Source organism: Aspergillus aculeatinus (assembly GCF_003184765.1).
Source record: "Aspergillus aculeatinus CBS 121060 unplaced genomic scaffold BO66scaffold_27, whole genome shotgun sequence".
NCBI classification, from domain to species: domain Eukaryota; kingdom Fungi; phylum Ascomycota; class Eurotiomycetes; order Eurotiales; family Aspergillaceae; genus Aspergillus; species Aspergillus aculeatinus.
In genome coordinates this window covers 75,377-101,686 of record NW_020291496.1, presented here as the reverse complement: position 1 = coordinate 101,686, position 26,310 = coordinate 75,377, and the positions used below count along the sequence as shown (strand labels likewise).

Genomic DNA, 26,310 nt, shown 5'->3' with positions numbered 1-26,310 from the left:
AAAAAAAAGGCTCTGGGCTGGGCTCTGGATGAAACACGGTCCAGGGGGCGTAGTGTGTTTCAGGGCAGAAGATCAGCCGCAGCAGAAGAAGAAGAAGAACCTTCCATGCCTTCCTTCCCTCCTCCAGGATTGTCTTCCTTCCGCCCTCCCCCCCCTACATTTATTAATTTATTTGATTCACTACATAAATCCATAAACACATAAACTATCACCCTCATACATACCTCATGGTTTGTCCACTTTGAAACACAATCCACCAAGCTTCAGGGTCTGTTTGGAAGAGATGAACCCGTCCCCAGCTTTTCCAGGTTGGATTCCAACGGTTTGTGTATTCGATCAACTCCAACCCAGCCTTTACGGACCCCCGATCCACCCAACTACATCATCAGGTGTTTCACACATCGGGGATGAACTCTGTTTACCGAGTAGAAATAACCAAGTATAGCAACATCGCAAACCACTCATATTCCTCATGCAGTAAGTGGTCAGCAGTAAGCAAAGTACACATAGAAGCACAGTATTTTTCCGACTAACAGGATCAAAAGTACGGAGTACCGTACAGTACATAAAGATCTGACACGTCCAATTTAAGGTTGCATGTTGCATGCAGTCCTCCGTAGGTACAGGGCAGGACATATCAAACCTGCATACTCCGTAAGGTAGTTCGAGTCGCATACTTTTCCACTGCAGATGGGCGCAGCACCGAGTCCTGAGCCCTGAGCACAGCATCCCATCCCATCCCATCCCACCTTCCATCCAATCTAGCAACTGACCTCATACATGAAGGAAATTAAAACTAAGTCCCCTTGAACAAACTAAAAAAACAAAAAGAAAAGGAAATCAAGAACAACAATCTTCGAACACGAACACAAAACCCAACCACTCGAACAACTACTGTACATACCAAACATACGATGGGGCAAACACCCCCCCCTCCTCCACTTCAGAGTCAAGCTTCGGTTCATCCCCCCGCGGTAAAACCGTTCCAGATTTCCATCTAACTCCCGATCCATGGATAAGGTGTGGCTCCTTCTGCTTTCCCTTCTTCCCCATCAATTCGGGCAGGATCCATACATAGATTGCCCGATCCCCCCCCCCCCTCCCTTTCTCAGATACCTATGCAGGCAGTTCATCCGAATCCGGAGAATTCCGATCTCATGATCCCTGCTGCGAGGAGACCACTACAGTGGAGAGCCGAATTCCGAGCGTTTGAATCCGGAGTCGGAACCGATCTTCCCAATGATCTCGAACTCCTCGTTTGCGTTTCTGTTTGTTGCCCGGCCTCAGGATCCACTCGGTGGGAACCGGTTTAGAGGGTCGACTCGGAAGATGTCTCCATTTGGGGGCGGCGCGATGTAAGCTGCGCCTGAGCTGGGATGATATCACTCCGTTTGGAAGTACTCGTACTGCCGGGGTCCACGGTGGATGGGCTGTATACAAATGACTGCCAAACGAAACTGATCACAAAACATATCTGTCTGTCTTCGCGTTGCACCGGTGACGCCATCATCGACAGTCTTTCTCTTCTCTGCGTCTCTGCGTTACGTTGTTCCGCGTCACTCCGTCTTCAGCCTTTTCCATGGCTTTCGACCACGTCCAATGACCACGTCCGAGGGATTGGGTGGTTGGGTACAAAACATCTCCAGAAACTAGGGCCAATGATTTGTCATTTGTACGAGGAGTTAGTGGCTGCCTACCAGCTTATTCTGGCTGTGCCTCAGAAGAAACCGTACACGAGTGCCGGCATCAAACCCTGCCATGGGGGAAAAACAAGAAACATTTTTGAGCTAGGCAAGACATATCAAAGCACAAGATTCTGGCGGCGGATTACATTCCATATCCGCTCGGCGACACAAGACAAGAACCCGCTGGAAAACACTCAAACGTTCGGAAACTATGTAGGTTGATTAGTATAAGAAAAAGAAACACACAATTCGCAATCAATCAAAACCGTCATGGCCTATCCGGGAAAAAAAAGAAAGAAAGAAAAAAAGGTATCCCCTCCTTTTCCAGCCATCACCCAAGGCAAGGAGATCAATGCGTAAGAAAGGAAAAAGGGTTAAGAAGCACAGGGGAAATCGATGCGGAGAGACTGCACCAAGAAAATTCGGAACATCAAGGGTAAAGGACAAATGAAAACGTCACCAGGGTGGTTGGAACAAGGGGAATAAGACGGAGAAGGTGACGAGAAAAAGAATCAGAATGCCTGCAAATCAAATCTTGGTGATGGGCCATATTTGAGCCCATCGTCGCACTGAAGCGTAACAACCCCTCCAGAATCCCAATTATCAACAGCATTATTACAGTTCACCGCACCCGTATCCGAGTATTGTGGTTTTTCGTGGTTGTGTGTGTGTGTCTTGTCTGCCGTCCGGTTGTCCTCCTCACACACCTGCAGTAGTCAACGAGTGACGACAACACCCATTGCGGTATGTCTGCCACTCAACTGCCCCTTGGTTTTCGCTTCTTGTAACTGCGCCTGCAATCCGACTAGTGCATTAAGCAGGCGCGGCACTAAATTGCTCCTCAGTGAATGAAAGATTATCGTACAGTGGCGGACATGGAACCTAGTGGCGCAGAAAATGATTAAGGAAACTTCGAATGAGGACGTCACGAAAGACTTGAGACAGGGTATCTTTGCTGTTTTTTTTTGTTCGTTTTCTCGGATTACCAGGCCCACACCTTGAGCTACAGGATGAAATGTCTCAGTAACTTGTATCCCATCATTGGGGATCAACGGAATGACTTACCAAGGAATCCCAAGATCCGGTGCACAAGCTGATGCCATCGTTGCTGACTCCCAAGCAGCTCACACGGTTCTCGTGGCCGCTCAAAGAACCAACCTTATCACCACGCAGAACATCCCAGACCTACCGGCCTCATTAATCAACCATTCGAGAGTGAATTCATCCTGGATGTAAGACGTACCTTGCACTCGAAATCATCGTAACCAGCGAAGAGCAGTCTACCGGACACAGAAAATGCAACAGACGTGATACCGCACAATATTTGATCGCTCTGGATGTTGCGTTAGTGTCCGCTTCGGCCAGGGCAGGAATGGAAAATGAAATACCTGGTAGGTGTTCAATTCCCGATCCGCACGGATATCGAACAGACGGCAAGAGGTATCGTCGGAGCCGGTTCCGAAGGCGTTTCCGTCGGGGAAGAATTGAATGGCGTTGATGTCGGACTCATGTCCAGCGAAGGTCTGAACGGCCTTTCCGGTACGGATATCCCAGAGCTTGGCGAAGGCGTCGCAGGCACCGGAAACAAAAATGTTCTGGTTGGTGGGGTTGATGCTGATCGACATGACGTCGCCCAGGTGGTCGGCGAATTCGGTCACCTTAGAACCCGACTCAATATCCCACAGCATACAAGTCATATCTCCCGAGGAAGTGATGATTCGGCGATCGTTGATGAAGCGACAGCAAGAGAGATAACCCGAATGTCCGGAGAGCTCACGCGCGACCCGAGTCGGCCCTTCACGCGAGGAGAGGTTGTAAATGGAGCAAATGTTATCCAGACCACCGCAAGCAACGTAGTTTCCGCTGGGGGCGTAAGCGCAAGTCATCACCCATGATGACCGCAAGGGAATCGCATGGACCTTGTTCGTGGTGTAGGCATCCCAAATGATGAGCTTTCCGTCCTGTGAGGCGGAGACGAGGTGGCGGCGATCAGTCGACCAATGCATGGCGTAGATCTTAGCCAAGTGGCCCTTGAGCGTTCGACGGGGCTTCATTCCAATGCGAGGTAGAGTTTCGGTCTGGTTTTGCGCCACTTGGCGGACTGTTTCACCGAGGTTAGTATCCGAGAGGCATGGCATGGTACAGGTTGCGCCCTTGGCGAGCTTTCAAGTCGGGTCACCCGATCAGGGACAGCGACGTCTGTGAGGGAGAGGAATGCGTACGAGTGGTGTCTGCCAGCTCATCCTTTCTGCGCTTGATCTTGTCCTTGAGACCCTCGGCTTCGCGCCGGGCCGCAGTGATCTTGGCCTGCATCTGTTCGCCGCTCATATCGGCTGCCATCTTGACCAAACAAGCCCCTGGAGAGGGTGGGTGTCAATGGGATGACGAAACGGGTCTAAAGAGTGGAATTGAGTTGGCCGAGGCGGGCGTCGGAAAATCCAGGGGACGGGTTGAGATGATCGAGGAAGGAGGGGGGGGGGGGGGGGGGGGGGGGGGGGGGGGGGGGGGGGGGGGAGGGTAGGGGGGGGGGGGGGGGGGGGGGGGGGGGGGGGGGGGGGGGGGGGGGGGGGGGGGGGGGGGGGGGGGGGAGAGGCGCGAGCGATAAAGGGCGCTAGAAGAGAGAGAACGAGAGAAAAGATGGATTAGTGGAGCGGTGAGGTAGTCGGTGGTGGTCGTGGTGGTAACAAGCAAGGTCGGCAGGAGGAGGGAGGGAAGAGGAGGAGTAAGAGGAGGAGCAGGAGTGGAAGAGAGAGAGAGAGAGACGGAGAGAGAGTGAGTGAGTGAGTGAGTGAGAGGGAGAACGAGGAGGGGGGTTGATTGGGTGTGGAGCGAGCACACGGCGGAAGCGACCGAGCGAAAGAAAGTTTCGACCCGGGGCAATGGTGAGGTGGTTCGGGCGTTTAAGTCAGCAGGGGTGGTGGAAAAGAGAGAGGATAGAAGAGAGGAAGAAAATGGCCCGAATGGTGATTAGGAATCAAAGGAGAAAGTGGAAGAGAGAGAGTGAAGAAAGTCGACTCTCTGTGTTGAAAGTGTGAGAGAAAAGGGGAACTGGAACCAGAGACAAGAGAGGGAAAGGCGAAGACGGAGAAGGATGCAGAAAATCCCACCCCCCCCCAAAAGCACAGATGAAGGACAGTAACTTAAGTTAGTAGGTTAGTTAGTAGTAGTGAAGTAAGTTCAAGTTAGTGGCAGACGGTAGAAGCAACTCGGTCATGTCCTGTCTGTCATCAATAGCAGCCCGTGGTAAGAAAGAGCACCAATGATAAGAATGTATAGTAAGGGAACTATTGGGGTTGAGCTGGCCTGGACTAGATAGTTACTACAGGTACTCTCTAACTACCACTGTGTCTACGGAATACAATTCTACATGTATGATGTATATGTATATGTATAGTCAGTTAAAAAAAAAAAGTAAGTAAAGATGTATGTCAATATACGTATTGGGTAAGAGATGATCCTTCCACCGGGGAAAAAAAAAGTGAGAACAATGGGGACTGTGTCCATCTTTCTGGTGATGCATAATAGAGAACCAGCCGGTTAGGGGAAGCTGGGCGACAATAGGTCCTGTACGTACGACGGAGACAGGCGGGACTCTAAGAGAGCCTCCTCCTGCCTGCTGGTGAACTTTTCCGTCTAGCACTACCGTATGTACAGTATGTACAGTATGCGTACTGTACATACGATACTGATAGCTGATCTTAATCTTACGCAACCATACCACCCCGACATCCTGGGTTCGCAGGACACTCCATCATTGGACCACAGCCTCGTAAAATGTTGTTTACGAGTCAATTAGGTCATCAGTCAGACACAGTTCGAGACGTATGATACGGTCGCTTACGCGTAGGGTAATTGATGCCAGGCTTTCAGGGGAGAACTCCCACATCCCAGTCTAGTCTAGGACGGTAACTTCTCCGCTGAGGGCAAGGTACCAAGTTCCGTGGAGGAGTTCATTGAACACTAAGGAGGTGCACCCTGGTCAGGCCGGTGGAGTCAGGCCTGCTGAGTCTCTTCTGGTTGGCCCATAGCTCACAACTGCTCGCCAAGTGGAGGATGTGCAGGACGCGAAAGCAAGCAGGCGCGGAGACCAACAATGCAGTGCGGGATAGTGAAAGAAAGACAAGGAGACTAAGAAATGATGAAAGAGAAAAAGAGAGTTGAACGTGTCACTTGGAAGAAAGCATTGTGTTGGCAGGAATCGATTCTCCGGATCGCGAATGGCAAGGCGTCATGTTTGATCCCCTTCCAGTATTTAGTCGCCAGAACTTGTACATTTTAGTACAGAAGATGATGTCGATGGTAAGACAGTCTTAGGCTTGCCCTGGACGCTAAAAGCCTCTAACTATCGCACTCCACGCTGTTTGTCCAGATACTGAACAGGCTCCTGTCTACATGACGATTCATAAACTCGCTGAAGGCAAATTGACGTGCGCAACCATTCTTCCACATTGCCGGTAAAATTAACCGCACTACGAGGCGAGGCAGATCCATACATGCTTCGCACGAGTCAGGGTTTCTTTCCTGCTCCGACGAGACTCTCGGAAGTGTACAGTACAGTCCACATCAATACACAATGCACCTAGGTTGACGAGCCTCGGGAGTGGCGATCCCTTTCGTGCTCTGCTAAAGCATTATTCCGGAGCTGTCTCTTGATGGAAATAAGCATCCGCATTCGAGAAGGACCACGTTGGGAAGTATCACCTGATGCCGAGAGTCGTGATCACTTCTCACATCCAGGGGCTTCGGACATTACGGGTGGTACCTGGCTCAGTGGTACCTACTGGTATCAATCATACCTACCGAGAATTCAGCGCGGTGAAATACCATTAGGCAAGTCCCTAGCACCGAACTAGGTTAGTCTGCTCGATTAGACTTTTCCATCTCTATATTATTATCTCTCTGCTTGTTCCATATTTCTTCGATTCCTTGACTAGATGACTAGACTATCCGAATCTCCGATGATGGATTAATTGTTCTTTGGAACCTGAGAATTGATCGAGTCCGCGGAAGACTCCCGGATTAGAAACTGCAAGGGAAGATCCGAACTGAAAGTCAGATGCGGCCACGGATCTCAAGACTTTAAGATTGATGTTCCGTCACTTAGAGATCTTCATCATTTTCCGTCGAGGCTGGGGGGGGGGGGGGGAAAGGGAGTAGGATGGCCCATCCTTGGTGCCTTCCGTGCAGGACGTTCTCCATCCCGGCTATCCCGTGAATCCGAACGCTTGCGGATACTTCTGAACTTCTGATGTACGTATTATGTATACTGCACCTAATTTGTACTGTAGAGATGGCCATCATCCTTCAACAAGTCATAACAGTCTGCGATGTCTGTCTCTTCTTTTGATTTGATCCTTGGATTTCTAGAAGGTGGTTTACTCAATCTGAATCCCTCCCTAAATTCTCTAACCAACAACTCACTAGGGACTGTGGCTACTAAATTACGGACCAACTCTTGTCGTTGCGTCGAGCAAGGCTACTGGTTGTTTAATTTGAAGTTTCCGTGATGATAGAATCCACATACGTCAAGATATTACAGAATCTGACTCCTCTTTTTTCAGAGTTGATCCTGAGTACTCTCAATTGACCCCCTTGTTTGCTAGGATTTCGATTCGGTCATCCATGATCGCTGTTACGTGTCTTTCGTATCGTCTTGCTCACTGCCCAGATATCTGCCACCTCTTACATACGTCGGTTGGCAGGCAGAAATAATGGAGCGGGATCCGCGACACTGATGGTCAATGTGCGTTGCGGCGGGTCACCAGGCCGCAGGGAAATTGGCCACTACCTGTTACGGTCAAATACTTCACAGGTGCGGGCTGGGTAAGAGCGTAACTGACGAACTGTTGTGGTTATTCGTTGTGTTCATCGTCTATCTGGAGAAAGTGGCTCCACTGTTAGGATGATCGCTTGAAACCGTGCCTGACTAACTACTCGGCTGCCCCTCTTTGCCAAAAGGTCTTCATTTATCACGCTTACTAATGGGGTCGCCCCTGATGAGCGAACGAAACAACTACTCGGACGAGTAACTACACCTACGTTTTGCGACCTGTGAAGGACTTGAATTCTGCTTACGGGTGAAATCCATCGGATTCTCTCTCGCCTGTTGTTAACAGTGTCCGGCTGATCATGTCAAATGTTCCGGATTTGACAGCTTCTTCCCAGCAAGTTGACAGGCAGGTGTGTCGCGGAGTTATCGGATATGCAGTTATCTGTTGCAATCGCCCCCACTCTTCAATTCTGTACATTACAAACATTATAAGTCTATAGCACAGGAGACTAGCCCCCGAGTCTTCAGCCTCTGGACTTTTGGGACGGTTTCCTTTTACATAAAGATGCATTGGTAGTGAGCCAACGAACGCATCCCTTCCCATTGGCAGATCAAGGGATCCTGTCCGCTCGGATACCCAGGGATCAATTGGATAAATGCACGTCAGCCTCGGTAAGCCCCAAGTATGAGGCACGATTGGCACGATTACAATGTCGGGTAGGGTGCATATCATTGAATCCAAGCTGCGGCTGTCGAGCCACATCTACCATTCGCATTGCCTGGACCAGGCTTCCTGCGGTGGAAGGATTCCAAGCCCTGCCGAGATTGGCAGCTCAGTATTGGCTCTAATACGATCAGTTGCATCTCCCTGCTTGATGGATCTACACGCGATGGTGTCTGCGCAGAGCAGATGGCTACAGAATATCCGCGATCATCAACCATTTCTTCTGTCATAGCTTACGTCTGATCGCCCATCCCAGGGTTCCAGGTTTTGTGTGCATTAGGCATATGTACATATACTGGAGTGTGTCGCTCCTTATCCGCACGCGGGCGATAACTTTCACCTACGTCAGTCGAGTCAGAGGACTGACTTGCCGCCTGCGCCCTCACGTTCTCGACACTTCCACGGAGAGTACACGATTACTTTCCGCCCAAGGATCTACTCGCACCATGAATAATAACCCTCGTGTCAAGGAAGTCGAATCTGAGACCCCTCGTCTTGAAACATATGCATAGAGGCAAGAATATCCTTCCAGAAACGCCTCCGCGCTTAAATGTGCTATATATAGCCTCGAATGAAGCACATCTCGAAGGTGACATCAATTAAACTTGAAACGAGAAGCAAAGCCCTATTACAACTCAAGGTCGGGGTACAGGTACATGGATCAATTCAAACTCGATCAAGCGCGTAATGCAATGTGAGTGTATCTGGGACATCCCCCAAACTCCCCGACCGCGATGGCGGTTAAACCAAGCCAGGTTTTTTTTTTGGGTCAAGGTGATCGGGTTTGACGGCAGCGGTTCGCGCCTCTAGAGGCAAAAGAAGGCAACGCCGCCGCCGCCGCCAGCCCAGCGGGATGACGGGAAGGGGAGGGGAAGAAGGGCACGGAGTTTCTAATCATAGAATTACTAGGTACCTTGTTCACTACCTAGTGAGTGACTAGACTAGATTATAGATTCCAAGTACTTGTACATGAATACTTTTTTAACTTGTACTTTGTAGAACTGTGAAGTCCGTGCGGGTTGGTTTGGCAGCTGATTGAGGGGTAACACTGGGATCACGGGCAGGATGACCCTTGTCCAGACACATCTTTAAGTCATGATAGGGTGGTTTAGATTGAGTGGTGTGCTAAGGACTGCACTGCACCTAGCGCTGATCCGATTTAGGTTGTTGTTGGTGTTGCTGTTGATTTCGGCACGGTAAGGGTTTAACCTATTGGTACGGTACACCTGTGAATGGAGACCAAGCTCGGAGGAAGATGTCGTTTTGGGGGTCCGTTTGTATATAGTAATCCAGGTCGAGGTGACAGGATGGGGGTCGGGGTTGGCTGGAGATGCAGATCTAAATATAGCGTGCATATGGGAGTTTATGCATAGTAGATGAGGGTCCTATCGCGGTTCAATGTCTATTCCATCATGGGAAAGAGGGAGAGGCATGAAGCATGTTGAGATCGGGTCGTCCGTCAGCGTCAAGGAGGAATAGATAGGGAGGTGGTGGTGGTGAAACTCTGGAGCTGAAGAATGGTTGGTTCGAGGACTGAGAGAGAACCTATGCCTATGATCGGGGAAAGGCAGCGGATATGATATGTCCATGTCAATAGGTGTCAACATGTCTACTCCATATACCTACGATCGGAGATCCATAGTTCTGTCTGCCTGTCTGGTAACCACTACCCTGCTAGTTTGAAGTAAGTAAACTACCGGTAGGTCGACAAGTGATCTCCAGGTCCCCTTCCCATATCGAGGCTCAAGCCCCCTCTTCCCCTCTCCTTCCTTCTCCCCCTGATGTATACATACTCCGTAGACTACGACGGGGTCGTAGGGACCAAAATACCTGAATGTTGCTGAAAACCAGGGGGGCATATTTCGCAGTGCCGTGGGATTACTACTGAAGATGAGAAAGCAGGGAACAAGTAGCGAGTCGAAGCGAGCCAGCATCATGATCAAACCACTATCTGAAAACTATTGCGCCCTGCTAGTCATCTTCCCATCCGAAGCAGTAGTCAAGTCCGATGGTGGGTGCGCCAGATGATCTTTGCTCCTAGATCTGCGGCGGAGTCCGCTTGTTCAGGGAAATGAGGAGGTCTCTTTGAACATTCCATCCCAATGCGTGGTCAGGAGGAAAGGGACGGCAGGGCGGGCAACCGGGGCAAGCTTAAGTTAAGTCATAGAGGAATTGTTCAGGAGGAAGAAGCAGAAAGATCTTCGTCCTTCGTCTTTATTACTATGATACTCATATGTAGATATTGATTTTTGAGGAGAGGGGAGGGGAGCGGTCCGTGTTGTTATTGTCGGAGCCTGCCAGTGGCAAAAGAAAGAGAAGATCGATCGATTGATTTCTTTCTTCTCCTTCTTATTATTAAGAGTGTGTTACTCGCCCGAATTAAAGTACCGGAGTTGGCTGAAGAAACTTGGGGCGAGCGTAGAAATCATCTTTCAATAGTATATTTTGTACCTATCCAACATCCAGTGGAAAGATATCGAAGGTTTTAATATTACTGATATTATTAAAGAGAAAGTCGAATCGACTCGACTTGTTCATAGTCAGATTAGGTAGCAGCATCCGTTGGAGAAGAAGAGGCAAAGAAAGGGTGGCGGGCCAAAAAGCCTGAAGACGAAACCGCCTGACTCTCTCCTCTCTCTCCTCGCTCACTCACTCTCTCCGCTTTCGCTTTCAAGTCCCTTCTCTCGCTCTCTCTCACTTACTCAATCACTCCATCCTCCTCCTCCTTCTCCTCCTCCTCTTCTTCTGCTCGACTCCTCCTTTTGGGATCCCCTTCTACTCACTCTCACTCGAACGATTTCCCACCCACCCACACCCCCCTTTCCTCCCAATTCTTCCTCCTCATTTCAGACTCATTCCCTCTCTCCTCCCTCTCTCCTCCCCGTCGTCGCTTGTCTCCATTAACAACAAATCCCTCTCAACATTTCCCGTGCCTGTGTCGCTTCAACAAACCTCCATACCGATACTCCCCACTCACCCACTCACCCACCCAACACCCGATACCCCCTTTCACCCTGTTGGGCATAGGTTGTCTCTCCTTCCACCCGGAAAATCTTCAAGCATCACCTGGGTCCTCACCGAACCTTTCCTTCGTTCCGTGAATCATCGTGGCCGTCAGACTCTGACCCACGGTCTTGGCTTCGAACGCAACTACCCTCTTACGACGTTTGCCCATCAATCGCTCTACGATCCTTTCTCCTATCTCGTCTCTCGTCAGCTACCGTTCGAGCGTCTTGGTCGGCCCCTGCAGTACTTAATTCACCATAATCTCACGACCACGTTTTAATCCCATCGACACTGCTGCTTGAGGTCACCGTATAAATCGATTCATCCCATCTCGTCGTCGGGCTTTGAACAAAACGCCCTAATCCGAATCCTCATCCGATTCTCGTTTTGACCGACCGATAGTCACATCCCGCTTCACCCTCTCGCCCATCATGCGGGAGGTCAATTTCAGCATCCCGAATGTCAATAAGGCCTCCGTCAACATCACGACCACACTCTACGATCGGCGTGCTCTCGACTGTACATCTACCCTCCCGCTGGTCAACTCGCTCAACCATCTAGCTTACCTCACAACTTCATCCGCCCGCATTCGCGATATCCTCACCATCGATGGCGGTGTTGAACGCCTGGTATGCATCCTCAAAGAGGGCCGGACGAAGGATTTGATGGATTGTTGGAAGTGGAGCCTCGCTTTGCAATGTGTCGTTAACATCGGAGTGAGAGGCTCGGAGGGTGTGCGAACCAGAGTGGTCGAGGCCGACATCGTACCAGTGGTTGCGACCGTGCTAGACAATTATATCAAGATGGTTGAAAAGGCTCGCGCCCGAGCCGAGAGCGAGAGTAGTCGGCACTCGTCCAGAAACCCCCTGAAAGCCATCCACGGGCCCACCGCCAGTCTTCCTACTCGTCCACTCTATGTCGACCAGTCTACAAACACCGAACACCGTCGCTCCCGTCGCCAGGCGCCGCCTCCTCATATTGAAATCCCTCCTCACTACCGAGCCAACAATACAGATACCAATGCTATGGACATAGCGTCTTCCCCTCGTGCGCCCATGGCCACTCTTCCAGAGCGACGGAGCCTCGCGATCGAGGATAATCCTCGTCATGCTCATAACGCCCACCGCCACCTTGTGATGCAGCCTCTGTCCACCGCGGCGGCTATGGACACTGCCGACGGCTTCGGTTTGCGCCCGGTGCGTGACGCCGAGAGACTTCCTAGCATGCTTCCAGGCCTACAAAACGGGCTAATTTCTCAGCCTGACTCACCTACTACCCCCAGTGGTCCTTCGCAGCTGCGAAGCCATATTCACCCGCACGGGCTACGGTCGCGTCCCACTTTGTTACAACAACAATCAGTCTCGGGCGATTCCGACATTGCCAATGGCGAAGAATCCACCGTCGGCTCCACCGTCGGCTCTGGACATAGTTCCGCGATGGGCGACGAAGTGGGAAGCGAGATCACCGACCCGATGATCGGCATGGAGAACCGGATGGAGATAGATGATGTTGGCGATAGACAGTCCGTGCTTGGGGAAGTCTCGAATGCCCATGATCTGACGGTCAACGACTCGTCGGAAGGACAAGAAGCTGACACATTCAACATCGCCCATCGGTCGGCTGTTGATCGAAGCATGATTGAGAACAATGAGGCGCAGACAAATGGGTTGTCACCTACTCAGGCTCCTGAAAATGCCAACTCCCCTGTTCCTGTGCCGACTCCCTATTCGTCATACATCCGTGAACGTCTCGCTAACCAGACTACGGCGACGACTATGCCCCGCGACGACGATGTCTTGATGGCCCTTCAGCTCCTCGCATATGTCTCCAAGTATTGCAGTCTCCGTTCTTACTTTCACAACACCCACTTTGTCCCCAAGCTTCAGGTCGATCGTGAGCTGAAGGCTCTCGATGGCGGTATGTCCCCCATCGAACCCCTCGATGACGAGGACGAGGAGTACTTGCAGCCGGACGATGTCAATATCTTCCCTCTGGTGGAGCACTTTACCATTCGTCATCACTCGAAGGATATGCAATATTGGGCCTGCGTGGTCATGAGGAACCTCTGCCGCAAGGATGAGGCCCAGGGTGGCATCCGGCAATGCGCCTACTGGAAGTGCGGCAAGTGGGAAGAATATCAGCGGCAGTTTGCCAAATGTCGCCGCTGCCGTCGCACCAAGTACTGCAGCAAAGACTGTCAGAAGGCGGCTTGGATCAGTCATCGTCATTGGTGTCACACCAACCCTTGATCTGAACGGATGAAACTTGCCTAATACACATAATGCATATCGGCTTGCATAGCGTCGTATCTGTCATCTGGTCCCGTTTGTCTTTTCTTCGGTTCGTTTCCCAAGGTTTCACGTCTCCCCCCCGTGCATGGCATTCCCGAATCCGGTGGCGTTCCTCTTCCAGTCTAAAGATACCTCTGTTTCTTCCTTTCAACATGTTTCATTAAAGCCAGGCCCAGTGTCTGGACCTCAGTCATATGGAATCTCTTCAGCGGTTATGAAAGTCTTGTTAATTGTGTGAGTGGGTCTTCTTCTGTTTTTGTTTTCTTTGAATCATATCTGAGCAGCTAGCCCGCTACTGTCTCGATGCCAGACGATTTTCATTTGTGAGTAGCCTTTATCTTATTTTATCTAGCATTGTGATCCATGTCCACTGTTGTTTGCTCTGGAGCGTTTGTCTCGCCGTTGACGCTCCGTGGTTTTGTTGTTCCTCTCATCGATGGTCCTGGTTTAGGACTTTGGGAGTGGTGACCATCGATGCAGCCTTGGAATTTTGTTGTTGTGGTTTTGTGGGTCCCACCCCGAGCAGTGATAGTTCTATCTCTCATGGCATTTCCTTGAGTATGGTTTCCTTTGGAAAAGGAAACTGGAGGAATTTCTGTGCATACGATCCACTCTTTGTGTCTGGCGATTGGCCGTAAAACTCCTAGCTATTCGATTTGGCTAAGGATTTCCTTGTGACTGTTTGATTTCTTGTTGGTCTGGCCTGGTTCTGCTCTGACTTCGCGCACAAGAGGAGATGAACCATCTAAGATAGTAATCCAGCATCTTTTGCCTATGAATGAGTCTGGTCCACAAACACTTTGGTAAACCTGAGCTACATCCTTTGATGTCTGTATCACGTTCCCTCCCCTTCAATCTCCCCTTCCCACCAACCCATCCAGACGAACCTACTCCTTCCCCCCCTCGAACTGATACGTCGCCCCCAACCGCGCCATCAAATGCTCATGCGCCGTCACCGCCCTCTTCCCGGGCTCCAACGCGCCCGCCCCACCCCCAAACCCGATCATCTCGTCGGCCGGGCCCTCCTTCTTGCCCTCACGATACCGCCTCACCGTCTCACTCGGCACGGGCACCAACTCCGTCCGATCCAGCGGATGACAGAAGAACACGACACTATACCGATCCCGCGGTTGGGGGGCCTGTTGCTCCGCAACCGGGAAGACCACCCTGTGGACGGTGGATTTGAGCAGTCCGTCGGTCCAGTAGCTGAGGAGGTCGCCGATGTTGATGAGGATGGGGGGGAAGATGAATTCTTCGTCTTCTTTGTCGGTGGTGCTTTTTTCGATAATGCTGGTGGTGCTGGTGGTGCTGCTGCCGCTGCTGCTGGCACTGTTGGGGAGGACCGGCACCGGCGCCCAGGTTTTCTCCGGGGTCAGGATCTCCAGCCCCGGTTGGCCCGGGCGTTGGAAGAGGAGGGTGATGCTCCCGTAGTCGGAGTGGGCGCCGGCGCGTACGTCGAGTTGGTGGTTGTAGCTGCTTGTGGCCGGGGAGGTCAGGGAGGGGTAGTATAGGTAGCGCAGGATGCTGCCGGTTGGGCCGCGCGTGGGGTCGTGGCGGGTGGTGAAGAAGTCCTTTGGGATCTGGGGGGGGGGTTAGTTTTGTTTCTGGGGTTGTATAGGCCGGGAAGGGGGGGGGCGGACTATCCCCCCCAAAACCTAATACAATTCGTTTTCAAGGGTGCAAGTGCAAGTGCTATGAGAAAAGGGAAGGGAAGACGTACACCAAGCCCCAAGGCCAGAAGGGTCAGCACCCTGGCGCAGGTCTTCTGGCACAGCTCGGCGAAATGCGCGATCTCGGCCTCGTGCGGAGCTAAGGCTGGCGGGAGCGGTTGCTGGGCTTTGTTGTTGATGAACTCGCCGAAGTTGAAGGCTCTGTTGGCTCGTTTGTGAGCGTTTGAGGAGGGAAAGAGGGGGGCAGGGGCTGGCTTACTCTTTGAAGTCGCCGGTCTGGGGAGGTAAGTTGGCTGGTTAGTTGCGTAGAGGGTCTTCATACGGGTAGAGGGTTGGTAGAGATCTTACTCGCTGGTGTTCGGGGTCCAGGGTCTCCACGTGCATTCCGGACCAGCCCCGGTTCTGGAGGGTACCATTAGAGGTGATTGTCATTTGGGGCTGAGGTGAGCGAGGGGACGCAGACGCACATTGGGTTCGATGCGACAGGTCGCTTTTTCTTCGGCGGGGGATTTGAAGAAGGTTTGCGACTGGGTGGTTTGGTTTCTGGTTAGTTGTGGACGGAACAGCAAAGCAATGCGGTTGTGAATGCATTCACTGAGATCATGACTTACCAGTTCGAATGCCCGCTTCACGTCCGCCGGGGTAAAGTCGGTGCCCTTGCTGTCGACGTACAGAAACCCGTAGGTGGTGGCTGCATCCAGCATCGCCTTCCCCGCGTTAGGGTCCAGCGGGTTGGAGATGTCGAGGACGGGCAGCTCGATGGGCGCCCCGACCAAGGTGGTGTCGGTCATTGTGAACGGAATAGGCGGTTGAAGGAGCGAATGGAAGATTCGAGTCAGCTGAAAGTGCAGTGGGCTGGCGCTGAGGGGCAGTATAAAGATTTATTATTTAAAGTCCAGTAGGCAGTGAACTTATCGGGAGCTCTCGCTATCTATCAAATGCCGCGGCGGTCGGCTCCATATGGGGAAATGGGCTCGGTTCCAGCAATCGGCCTACCAAGTGGGTTTCCATATCGGCTGTCGCTGGAGGTGACGGCGTTTCCATTTCTAATTGGTATTATTCTATGGGTGGATGGCGTGAGGCTTCCTGTCGGGGTCAATTGTTTGGATAAGGTATGCAGTCTGATAAGAGTACTTAGTATAAAGGTATAAAGTGTCAGTTCATGCATTGACAGTGCCGATAGTATTGCTTTGCTGCTGACCAGCAACAACTTGTGACATCCCACCTCTGAAGCTTCCACATTGTATGAATAGGAAGCAGTCACTCATAATCACTCAATCCTTATCTTCCTTTACCATCCCACCCATTGCAACTGGTCGAGTGTCCACCAAGCCCCATCTGAGATCTGATCGAATCAAATCCACCGCCGCGCCGCTCTCTCGGCTACTGGGAACTATGGTGTTTCCACCCTTCATTTGGAGAAATGGAGTCAGCGAGATATCCAGACAAGGTCTGGTTCGTTGCTATCCTCCAGTGCTTGGCACCTCGGATTGATTGGATAGGTTTTGTCGTGGGTTTGGAATGGTCCCGACAGCGTTTATGGCTTGATGTTTATGTAGGGCATATGCATTCATAAGATCTGTCCCTTTTCAGGCATACATCGAGCAATGGAGAGCTCGATTCGATCGGTAGCCCTGACAGATGGTTCTTCGTCATCTTGCTCTTAATCAAGCTATGCTAGGTGATATGGAGAATCGCCAAGGAAACGTAGAATCGTGTATTGTGCTTTGCAACTAGAAGATTTATGCTTGAGGTAGATGGTCTGGACCCGTTGAAAAAAAAAACCCCCAATTCGGAGCTTCTAAACACAGAATATACAACCATTGCATGTTTCGCTCTACATTCTCGTAGTTCTGAACTCACGGAAGATATATACATATACACCAAGGATCACATAGTCAATGAGGGCTAACATCGGTCTCGACGCTGATTGCAATCATCTATCCCATTTCAGAATCCCCGTACTATTTATCAATGTCAGTTTCGTTCCATCAACGCCAACTGCTTGGTGGTGATACACCAGTTGGCGGCAATCAACACCGCCCTCGTGATTGTCCCGCCCGAAACACCCTCCGCCTTTGACATCCGATTGTCGCATCATCTCTCCAACAACTGTCTTCTGACCCTCATATCCTCCTTCTCTCCCCCCTTTCCCCCTCCTTTCACTTGGGTCCTACTCCCCACTCACAGATCTATTCACGGCCCTACATTATTTTCCCACTCCCCGCTCCTCTGGAGCTCTCCATGCCTGATATCGGTTCCCGCGTCTAAAGTCCGTGACAGAGCTTCCGCTTCCACCATGCCGAGTGAGTCCCTACCTGTAGCTCACGCTGCGCTGCCTGCTCCCCTTCCCACTGAGCTAATGTGTACTCGTGGCTCATAATAGTCCGTCCGTTGGATGAATGGGCCTCCACCCGCACCCAGTCACTCCCTCTTGCTGCTCTGAAAGGGGCGGTCGTCGGTATTGATGCGTCGCACTACATTTCCCAGCACCTCGTTCACCCCTCCTCCCGCGAGCCCCTTTTGGTCGCACTGGGCGGATTCCCGTTCGCGTTGAAGAACAACATCGAGAAGGAGCTCCAGGTCTTCAAGGATTTGGGCATCGCCTGCGTCTTCGTGTTCAATGGCCTCGACTTCGGCAAAAAGGACCAACGGCCCCAGGTCCAGCAGGAAGCCGTCCGGGCATTCGAGCAAGCTTGGGACCTCTACGATCAGCAGCAGGCCGACCAAGTAGTGGACGCCTTCAGCAGCGCCGGTATGCAGTCATGCATTGGCTGGTTTTTGGATATCACATGCGCTGACTCCCGTCTGTTTGGCCAAGGCACCCCCCGCCCGGATTCCCTCTACCGCTTCTTGCAGCGCATTCTACACCAGAACGGCGTCGATTACATCGTGGCCCCCTACAGTGCTGCAGCTCAGGTAAGAAGTAACTTGTTACGAGATTGAAGTGTATCATCTCACACTCCGCTCCGTTTCCCATAGCTCGCCTACCTGACCAGAGGCCCGAACCCCCTCATCGATGCGGTCTGCGGATCCTCCGAAACCTTCCTGTTCGACGTCGATAAGCTGATCACGCGGATTGATATCGACCCCGCACAATTCTTCTGGATCAACAAACAGACCTGCCAAGAGCAGCTGGGTGGAATGTCGAATGAACAGTTCCTCGACTTCTGCCTTGTGCTGGGATCCACCTTCCTCCCCATCTTCCCTATCTTCGAGAATCCCCTCAACCCCGGTAAGGGCGCGATCGTCCGTGATGCCATCCCAATGTTCAATATCGCCGGGCGTAGCGCCCTCACCCTCTGCGCCCAATTCGAGGAGGACCGCCGCATGCAGGAGCTCCAATATACGGATCGCTACAAGCGCGCTCTCATGACAGTGAAGCACCACGTTTACATCGATGTCGACGGACGAGTGGGGCCGTTGGACCCGGAGAATGTTTCATCAGATGTGCACGAGCTGATCGGCCTGCGTCTGCCAGAAGAGCTTTACTTCTACCTGTCCAAGGGTGTTCTGGGCCCTGACGTGCCCAATTATCTGACGTCGGGTGAAGTATCCGTATCTCTGCCGCTGGGGGTTGAGGATACTGAAATCTATCGCCAAGTTGCTGGTAGCACGCTCACACCGGTCCGAACTCAAGCGATGTTGTTGCTGTCGCATTCTCTCCATCGATTCTACCAGACCAAGGATATCACTGTCCGTACCTGGTACGAAGAGAACCCACAGTCTATAATTAACCTCAAGACACTACCTTCCGTCAAGGAGACCAACCAGGCCTGGAAGATCCGCACCGCACAGCTCCCGGAGGACTTGAAGAAGTTGCAGGTAGGTGCTTTCACTGCAAGATGACATTAGGATGCTTACTCATTGATATAAAGACATCGACTGGTCGTTTCAAATTCGCGGTCCAGAGCTTGAAGGACTCCGATTTCAGTTCAAAGACGCAGTCTGCACGAGACGCACAAGTACGCTCCTTCCCGAATCGTTCAGAGCTATATGATCTAATCATTCACAGCTATTGACGACGCAAGACGAGATCCTTGCGAACGTACATTGGCGCTTCTTGCAACTCCGCGGTTATATTGACGAGAAACATCAACTTACGCCATGGGGAGTATGTCTCGAGCAGGCGTTGTCTGTGCTCGACCCTGTCGACTCGCTCGAGGAGGCTACGTTCCTTGCCATTGAAATGATCCGTTTCGGCCTTTTGAACTCTAAGCAGTGGTTCTCCCATGTCTCTGGTGGACCCATGAGGGGATCCGGTAAGACAACTTTTGCCCTAGGGCTGGAACCATGGCTGACCCAATCCTGTAGATGAGGACAAGAGCTTCAACATGCTCGTATCGCGCGTGGCATGTATCGCCAAGTTACAACACAAGAGCATTGGGTACTCGGGTCCCTTGAGTAGGCAGCTGCTTTGTTATCGCTCGTTGATCTCGGAGGTTCGCTCTACTCTACGGAACCTCATCGAGGTGGTCCTGGCTGGTCTCCTGCTCAGTGGTGACGCTGAGCGGGACCGTAAAGACTGGGGCGAGTTGAGCGCCAAGTGAGTGAATCCGGAGTTCTCATGTGGGATGTATCTGACATATGCAGGCTTCCATTCATTGACGACAATGACTGCGGTCTTGGAATCGCTGTGCGCACCTACCTGGACGACCTGCCCCTGCAAGCCAATCCCACCTCGCCCGAAGCTCGGGCAGAGGTCAAGGCCAAGGGCAAGGAATGGTTCCAACATAGCGACAGTTTTACCGGCAACCTCGACATGGCATTCAAGCTCTGGGATGCGGTAGGTGATTCCAGCGGAGATGCGTTGACTACATATTGATTGTTGTATAGGTCTACCGCGCATCGCAAAACGCAGGACGGGAGTTTAAGGATGGCAACAAATGGGAAGAGGCAAACCGCTGGCTCGCCGAGCGACGGTGACGAATCACTGGAGATGCGACTTCTGCTCTATGGACACACGGGTCAATGATAGCAGCTAGTCCATGACCAGCAACGAACGACATCACGATCACCCATGTAAGGTACCGAACAGGGTCTGCTCGACAGTCCGGCAACCCGCGTAGTATTTCAAGCTCATGTAGGTGCTGCAAATATAGCCATCTAGCGCGAACTATCAAGAAGATATGGTGTGATGGGCCGGTTGTTGGTAGATGGGATCGGATGAGCCGGGATTGTCTTGTGGCCGGTGGCGAAACTATGCTGAGCATTGCACTTCCGTAACGCCGACCTCCCCCTAGCTCTGAGTAAATAGGTGAATGATTAACAATCAACCTGATCATGCATGTTGAGTAATCTACCCGTACTTCGTACTTATAAGCAAATACGGCAAGTTGGGAGGAGTTGATTGCTTAGTGATGATAATAATACATTGTTAACAACTTACCAAGTGTCCTCTTCCGGTTCCGACCCGCTTCGGCCTCCGCAGTCTTTCCGCCGCGGAAGCTTCCCCCAACCGCGCTACATTTGGGCTGTTACGGCTGTTACTTTATTACTTCATCAACAAACTCTCCCCCGATTTCATCATCGGCAGTTCGAACCTGCCCACTTTCCCCCTCTCGCTGAACATTCATCCATCCCCAACCACTACACAACAAGAAGAAAAGAAAGATGGTCCGCCTCAGCCATCTGGCCAGCTACCTGACCCTGGCAGCGGCGACCGCCAGCGCGGCCGTCGTCGACCTGGTCCCCAAGAACTTCGACGAGATCGTCCTGCAGTCCGGCAAGCCGGCGCTGGTCGAGTTCTTCGCCCCCTGGTGCGGCCACTGCAAGAACCTGGCCCCGACCTACGAGGAGCTCTCGCAGGCCTTCGCCCACGCCACCGACAAGGTGACCGTCGCCAAGGTCGACGCGGACGAGCACCGCGACCTGGGCCGGAAGTTCGGGGTCCAGGGCTTCCCCACGCTGAAGTGGTTCGACGGGAAGAGCGACACTCCGGAAGACTACAAGGGCGGCCGGGATCTAGAGAGTCTGTCGGCGTTTATCACGGAGAAGACGGGCGTCAAGCCCCGCGGCGGTGCGGCCAAGGAGCCCAGTGCCGTTGAGATGTTGACGGATGAGACGTTCGGGAAGGTCGTGGGTGGGGAGAAGGATGTTCTGGTCGCGTTTACGGCGCCTTGGTGTGGGCGTGAGTTTTTCCTCTTCCCTTTTTGTTACCTTCTGGAACGATGATGACGCTAATGGACCTGTGATGCGGGGGTGGTAGACTGCAAGAACCTGGCTCCGACCTGGGAGACGCTGGCGAACGATTTCGCGCGCGAGGCCAACGTGGTGATCGCCAAGGTCGACGCCGAGGGCGAGAACAGCAAGGCTACCGCCAAGGCCAACGGCGTGACGGGCTACCCGACCATCAAGTTCTTCCCGCGCGGGTCCACGGAGGCGACCGTGTACAACGGGGCGCGCTCGGAGCAGGCCTTCGTCGACTTCCTGAACGAGCACGCCGGCACCCACCGCGCCGTCGGCGGCGGGCTCAACGCCCAGGCCGGCACCATCGCCGCGCTGAACGAGCTGATCGTGGCCGGTGGCCCCACCTCTGCCACCCTGAAGGAGGAGATTAAGAAGGCCGCCGAGGGCTTGACCGACCAGTACGCCCCGTACTACGTCAAGGTCGCCGACAAGCTGAGCCAGAACGCCGAGTACGTCACCAAGGAGCTGGCCCGCTTGGAGAAGATCCTCGCCAAGGGCGGCTCCGCCCCGGAGAAGCTGGATGATCTTGTCTCGCGCAGCAACATCCTGCGCCAGTTTGTTCTGGAGGAGGCCCACGAGGAGAAGGATGAGTTGTAGATATCTTGTGTTTTCGTTTGAGGGTGGGGGGGGCAAGCGGATTGGAAGATGCAGGGTGCTACGGCTGTGACTTCGGTCCTCTGTTGTGTCTCTAGTGAACTTATCAATCGGTCCTTGTATGATACCAGGGAAAATCAAGCGATTCTATGACGATGATGATAAGGACTCTCATCTATGCTAGCCTCCTCCCCCAGGAAAAAAGAAAGTATGCTCAATACAAGCCACCACGATTGCAATGCAGGTAAAACAGGGGTATCTAAACCAAGTCGACAGTAAAAACCACACCACCCGACTGTACACAATGAGTACACTTCCAACATCTCTCTCCAGTCCTGATGACCAACCACCCCCAATTCCCAAAACAAACCCCAACCGAGAAAAGAAACTCCATCAGAGCAATACCAATACCAACGCAGTGAATGCCCCGAACGTCCAAAACCCAAGCACTCACCCTCCTCCACTTCCATATCACCCCCATCCCATATCTCCCCCAAGCCACAACCCAAGAAAGCATCCTCACTTCCCCGGACTAGCACTCCCAGCCGCATCCCCCGCTGCCCCAGCGACAGCACCCCCGCCCCCACCCTCAGCAGTAGCCCCCGCACCAGCAGGAGCAGAAGAATCCAACAACGCCAACGAAGCCTCCAACTCATCCAACCGCCGCGCCATATCGTCCACTACCCCCCCGAATAGAGTTAGCATCGCATCGTATCGCATAACCACAAACCCCCTCTGCCTTCCCGTTTCAGTGCAGCAGATAGAGCCCCTGGCGGTCGTGGGAGTTGTGGGAGCCGTAGAGCCCGAAGGAGCCTGATAAAAGGAGGAAAAAGGGAATGAGGAAAAAACGCACACTTCCCAAAGATCTCGCGCGAGACGCCGTCGAATTTATGTTGGAGTTGGTCGAGGAGGTCGTCGACTGCGGCGTTGAGTTCGGATTGGATTTCGGGGACCGGGGCCGGGGCGGGGGCCGGGGTGGTGGTTTTTGGTGGTGTTTGGGTGGTTGTGGTGGGTTGGGGGGAGAGCTTTGGGGTGTTAGTGTTTGGTATAGGGTATCTTTGGGGTTGGTTTGGGGTTGGTTTGGGGGGGAGGTGGTATCTTATGTGCACGGAGAGGATAGGGAGGGTGATGGTGATGGGCAGGGCAGGGGCAGGGGTAGCGGTAGACGGACCGTGCTAGTTGGAGGTGGGGGAGGTGGAGGCGGAGGAGGAAGGGATTTGGTTTCTTCGGTCATTTTGCTGTGCTGTGTTCTTCGGTTCGAGGTGGTGGTCTTGTGTTGTGTTGGGTGTCGCTGGATTGGAGGGGCTTTTCAAGTTCCAGTTGGGAGGTTGATAAGTTAGGTATGGAGGGGACGGGGCGGAGGGAATGGCGGCGGCGCGGCGGCGCGGCGATGGGTCGGAACGTTGCCCGGTGGGTGTCCGCTTCCGTGGTGGGCTTGAGCGTGGTGTAGAGTTGAGGGGTAACAGGATGGTTGAGGGTATTTTTCTTTGTATTGAGCACTGAGTGTGAACTCCGAGATTGTAGATTGAAAAGCAAGTATGAAGGATGAGCTCTGATACCAGTTGTTCGTTGATGGAGCTGTAGAGGCAAAGTAAGGCACGCCGGGAAACAAGCAAAGTACCGCAAAGGGTATGGCGTGCCCGTTCGGGATTAGCGGCGGTTTACTTCGTTCTATACTTCATCATCTTCTACAACTGGAGTATCAAGGCTGCATCAATCCTCAACCAACTACTTCGATTTGTCTCTGTTTGATCATGAGATAAAGAGAAACATATACAGAATTTTCAGCCAGGGGGGCAGTCGATTGAGCACAAAAACAACGAAGCGACTGAGTCTCCCAGGGCACCTCTACTGAAAAGCCCGAGGAAGCGCGTTCCTCCTATGCAAACTCACGCCTCCGTCATCTTCCTCGCAAAAACCTCCCTATACTCCTCGTCAATCTGCACCAGCACTCCCGGCCCATCCCGCTCCAAAACCTCCGTCTCCAGCACAAAGCTCACCAAGAACGCCGCCGGCTCCGTCGCGCTGGCGTTGGCGCTGATCCGATGATGGCACCCGGGCGCCTCGTACCACGACCCGCCCTGCTCGATCGTCCGCATCGGGTCGTCGTTCATCTTGCACAGCACGGCGCCCCTGATCACGTAGGCTGACACGGACGCGCCACCGTGTCGGTGAGGCGGCGTGGCGCCGTTGGGGGGGTATTCGACCAGCAAGCCGACGATGGTCTTGCCGGGGCAGTTGACTAGTTTGTATTGGTAGACGAGGGTGGTGGTTGCGAGGGGGCGGCTTGTGTTGTTAGTATCGCTATGAGGCTGTGCATGTGAGGGATGTACCTTGGGTCGTAGGTCGGTTCTTCCATTGTGAGGGATGTATTGTATAGTTCGAGGGTGGGGTTTTAGGGAAGTTGTATGGGCCTTCCAGTTTACTTGGACTGTTGGTGCGGGGGATGGGATTCCTTTATGCTTGTGGGATTGGATTGGAAAGCGCAAGAGGAATAGAGTCGGGCTACGATTTGAGATTGCCTTTAATAGCCTGATAGAATAGCTTGAGTGTTGATGCTCGCCGGTTACTCAGGGTGAGGGGGTTCGTGCCCGGGTATCCAACGGATAGGCTATTCGGGATACGGGATATGGGATACTCCCTCCAGACTGAAAGTCTTCCACAGCTGCATTTGTCCTATATAGCTTTTTAATCCTTCATTCAGGGAGGTTATTATTTCTCCACTTTTCACAGTTCCACTATTCTCATGCCAATGGAACCCCATACACGAAAGCAAGCACATATCTAACAATCCACCCTGCCTCACTCCATCCTCAAACTCCTCAACCACAGCACCACCTCGCAACCCATCACCCCAACGCCAACACCAACAAAAATGCAAGCCATCCGCCTCCACCCCGCCCCGCCCACCAGCACCAGCCCATACTCCCCCACCAACCCAGCCCCCGCATCCGCCCTGCATCTGGACCGACAAATCCCCATCCCCAAACCCTCTCGACCGGGCGAGCTCCTCATCCGCGTCCACGCCACAACCATAGTCCGGGACATGCTCACCTGGCCCGAGACCTATCACCACGACTACGCCATCCCCGGCAACGATCTCGCCGGCATCGTCATAGAAGTCTTCGACAGGAGCAGCAGCAGCGCCTTCCACCCCGGCGACGAGGTCCTCGGCATGGCGCACGCCGACCGCGCCGCCACCTGGGCGGAGTACACCGTCGTCAGCGCCGAAGAAATCACGCACAAGCCCGCCGGACTGAGCTGGGAGGCAGCGGCGGGGTTACCGCTGAGTGCACTGACGGCGTACGAGGCGCTGTTCGTGCATTTCGGGGTGATTGCGCGGCCTTCGATCGAGGATGCTGCACAGAATATCATGGACAAGAAGCGGGGGAAATCATCCCACTCCCAGTCCGTCCAGTCCGTCTCACGGGATGAAGAGCTGGATGCTCCCCAGCTCAGGATCTTGATAACAGGCGCCGCCGGCGCCGTGGGGATTCATCTGGTGCAGCTTGCTTCCGCTGTGAAGGGGTGCCACGTCGTCGGTGCGACGAGCTCGGATGTCCGGAACGGGGAGTTCCTGCGCGGGCTGGGGGCGGATGAGACGGTTGAGTATGTGGATCTGGAGACAGCCACAAAGCAGCGGCAGTGGCAGGCGGGGTTTGATGTCGTGGTTGATGCGGTGGGCGGGGAGGTGTTGGCGCGGTGCTGGGGGTGTGTTAGGGTAGGCGGGGTGCTGATTTCGGTGGATTCGGGTAGCTTTGATTTTGTGGAACGGCATAAGGAGCGTGGGATATGGAGGGGGGATGTTCGTGCGCTGTTCTTTGTTGTGGCGGGGGGTGGGGAGGAGTTGCGCTGGCTGGCGGGGTTGGCGGGGGCAGGGGCGTTGGTGTCGTTGGTGAATCGGTCGTATCCGTTTGAGAGGGTGCGGGAGGCTTATGAGTTTGCTAATGGAAGGTATGAGGGGAGGGGGAAGGTGGTTCTTGTTCGGTAGGTTGGGTGTTTCTGGGGGGTTGTTTGGTGCATAGGTGGGCTTGGGTGAGGGCGGGAGATGATGGTCGGTCTGGTGGGGAGCTTATGGGTGTGACTCTTGGGAGATTTTATTCTGACCGTCAACGGTGTATAGTCTGATGGCTAGGAAGCTATCTACAAGGGGGCTTTGAACATATTAGCGTGGTATTTTAAGCGAGAGATGTAGTGAGGTTGTATAGATGCTACGGAGTACTGAAGACTACCTTATTGTTCTTCCCATGTTTTTTGATGATCACTCCAATAGTCGAATGTCTTTCAGGCACACAGACTGTCTCCTTAGTATGCCATATAGGCGAATCACTGAAAATAGACTACCTGAAAGCATACCTATACTAGGTAACTTGTCTCTGAT

General features: G+C 52.9%; 10 protein-coding genes across 10 annotated transcripts; 7 read left to right on the top strand and 3 right to left on the bottom strand.

Annotated features, from left to right (window-relative positions):
* The first annotated feature begins 1,294 nt into the window (after positions 1 to 1,294).
* Positions 1,295 to 2,154, top strand: BO66DRAFT_98078 (uncharacterized protein). The gene has a single exon (XM_025653749.1). The coding sequence runs from the start codon at positions 1,377 to 1,379 to the stop codon at positions 1,905 to 1,907; it is 531 nt and encodes a 176-aa protein (XP_025503403.1). The 5' UTR covers positions 1,295 to 1,376; the 3' UTR covers positions 1,908 to 2,154.
* Positions 2,155 to 2,482: 328 nt separating this feature from the next.
* Positions 2,483 to 4,175, bottom strand: BO66DRAFT_98062 (WD40 repeat domain-containing protein). The gene is made up of 5 exons (XM_025653748.1): positions 3,908 to 4,175; positions 3,074 to 3,786; positions 2,929 to 3,018; positions 2,751 to 2,870; positions 2,483 to 2,688 (listed from the first exon to the last, which is right to left on the bottom strand). The coding sequence occupies exons 1-5, from the start codon at positions 4,023 to 4,025 to the stop codon at positions 2,668 to 2,670; spliced, it is 1,062 nt and encodes a 353-aa protein (XP_025503402.1). The 5' UTR covers positions 4,026 to 4,175; the 3' UTR covers positions 2,483 to 2,667.
* Positions 4,176 to 11,616: 7,441 nt separating this feature from the next.
* On the top strand, positions 11,617 to 13,434 carry samB (MYND-type zinc finger protein MUB1; the record flags this gene model as incomplete). The annotated part of the gene is made up of 1 exon (XM_025651125.1): positions 11,617 to 13,434. One exon carries the CDS (start codon positions 11,617 to 11,619, stop codon positions 13,432 to 13,434), a length of 1,818 nt encoding a protein of 605 aa, XP_025503401.1.
* Positions 13,435 to 14,363: 929 nt separating this feature from the next.
* BO66DRAFT_471810 (putative oxidoreductase, 2OG-Fe(II) oxygenase family) lies at positions 14,364 to 16,055 on the bottom strand (the record flags this gene model as incomplete). The annotated part of the gene is made up of 6 exons (XM_025652903.1): positions 15,758 to 16,055; positions 15,614 to 15,673; positions 15,495 to 15,548; positions 15,406 to 15,422; positions 15,197 to 15,347; positions 14,364 to 15,056 (listed from the first exon to the last, which is right to left on the bottom strand). Exons 1-6 carry the CDS (start codon positions 15,935 to 15,937, stop codon positions 14,364 to 14,366), a joined length of 1,155 nt encoding a protein of 384 aa, XP_025503400.1. The 5' UTR covers positions 15,938 to 16,055.
* Positions 16,056 to 19,573: 3,518 nt separating this feature from the next.
* On the top strand, positions 19,574 to 20,058 carry BO66DRAFT_392250 (uncharacterized protein). The gene has a single exon (XM_025647461.1). The coding sequence runs from the start codon at positions 19,714 to 19,716 to the stop codon at positions 19,969 to 19,971; it is 258 nt and encodes an 85-aa protein (XP_025503399.1). The 5' UTR covers positions 19,574 to 19,713; the 3' UTR covers positions 19,972 to 20,058.
* A 390-nt stretch (positions 20,059 to 20,448) lies between these two features.
* BO66DRAFT_392248 (protein disulfide isomerase family protein) lies at positions 20,449 to 22,176 on the top strand. Its single transcript, XM_025647460.1, has 2 exons — positions 20,449 to 21,276; positions 21,355 to 22,176. The coding sequence occupies exons 1-2, from the start codon at positions 20,760 to 20,762 to the stop codon at positions 21,930 to 21,932; spliced, it is 1,095 nt and encodes a 364-aa protein (XP_025503398.1). The 5' UTR covers positions 20,449 to 20,759; the 3' UTR covers positions 21,933 to 22,176.
* Positions 21,865 to 22,997, top strand: BO66DRAFT_97930 (uncharacterized protein). Its single transcript, XM_025653747.1, has one exon. The coding sequence runs from the start codon at positions 22,168 to 22,170 to the stop codon at positions 22,744 to 22,746; it is 579 nt and encodes a 192-aa protein (XP_025503397.1). The 5' UTR covers positions 21,865 to 22,167; the 3' UTR covers positions 22,747 to 22,997.
* Positions 22,998 to 23,104: 107 nt separating this feature from the next.
* Positions 23,105 to 24,288, bottom strand: BO66DRAFT_401937 (cupin domain-containing protein; the record flags this gene model as incomplete). The annotated part of the gene is made up of 3 exons (XM_025648785.1): positions 23,105 to 23,363; positions 23,823 to 24,215; positions 24,263 to 24,288. 3 exons carry the CDS (start codon positions 24,286 to 24,288, stop codon positions 23,105 to 23,107), a joined length of 678 nt encoding a protein of 225 aa, XP_025503396.1.
* Positions 24,170 to 24,506, top strand: BO66DRAFT_97919 (uncharacterized protein). Its single transcript, XM_025653746.1, has one exon. It carries the CDS (start codon positions 24,297 to 24,299, stop codon positions 24,471 to 24,473), a length of 177 nt encoding a protein of 58 aa, XP_025503395.1. The 5' UTR covers positions 24,170 to 24,296; the 3' UTR covers positions 24,474 to 24,506.
* A 349-nt stretch (positions 24,507 to 24,855) lies between these two features.
* On the top strand, positions 24,856 to 25,911 carry BO66DRAFT_281551 (NADP-dependent oxidoreductase; the record flags this gene model as incomplete). Its single annotated transcript, XM_025643068.1, has 2 exons — positions 24,856 to 25,337; positions 25,389 to 25,911. Coding segments are annotated over 2 exons (1,005 nt in total), but the record flags the coding sequence as incomplete, so codon positions are not given.
* Between the last annotated feature and the right edge of the window lie 399 nt (positions 25,912 to 26,310).

Coding starts and splice junctions, on each gene's coding strand:
- BO66DRAFT_98078 (XM_025653749.1), top strand. CDS start 1,377: ATGATATCACTCCGTTTGGAAGTACTCGTACTGCCGGGGTCCACGGTG.
- BO66DRAFT_98062 (XM_025653748.1), bottom strand. CDS start 4,025: ATGGCAGCCGATATGAGCGGCGAACAGATGCAGGCCAAGATCACTGCG. Junction 3,019..3,073: donor GGGAATTGAACACCTACCAG/GTATTTCATTTT, acceptor CGCAACATCCAG/AGCGATCAAATATTGTGCGG. Junction 2,689..2,750: donor CCGGATCTTGGGATTCCTTG/GTAAGTCATTCC, acceptor TTCATCCTGTAG/CTCAAGGTGTGGGCCTGGTA.
- BO66DRAFT_392250 (XM_025647461.1), top strand. CDS start 19,714: ATGTGGGATGTATCTGACATATGCAGGCTTCCATTCATTGACGACAAT.
- BO66DRAFT_392248 (XM_025647460.1), top strand. CDS start 20,760: ATGGTCCGCCTCAGCCATCTGGCCAGCTACCTGACCCTGGCAGCGGCG. Junction 21,277..21,354: donor TACGGCGCCTTGGTGTGGGC/GTGAGTTTTTCC, acceptor CGGGGGTGGTAG/ACTGCAAGAACCTGGCTCCG.
- BO66DRAFT_97930 (XM_025653747.1), top strand. CDS start 22,168: ATGCAGGTAAAACAGGGGTATCTAAACCAAGTCGACAGTAAAAACCAC.
- BO66DRAFT_97919 (XM_025653746.1), top strand. CDS start 24,297: ATGTATTGTATAGTTCGAGGGTGGGGTTTTAGGGAAGTTGTATGGGCC.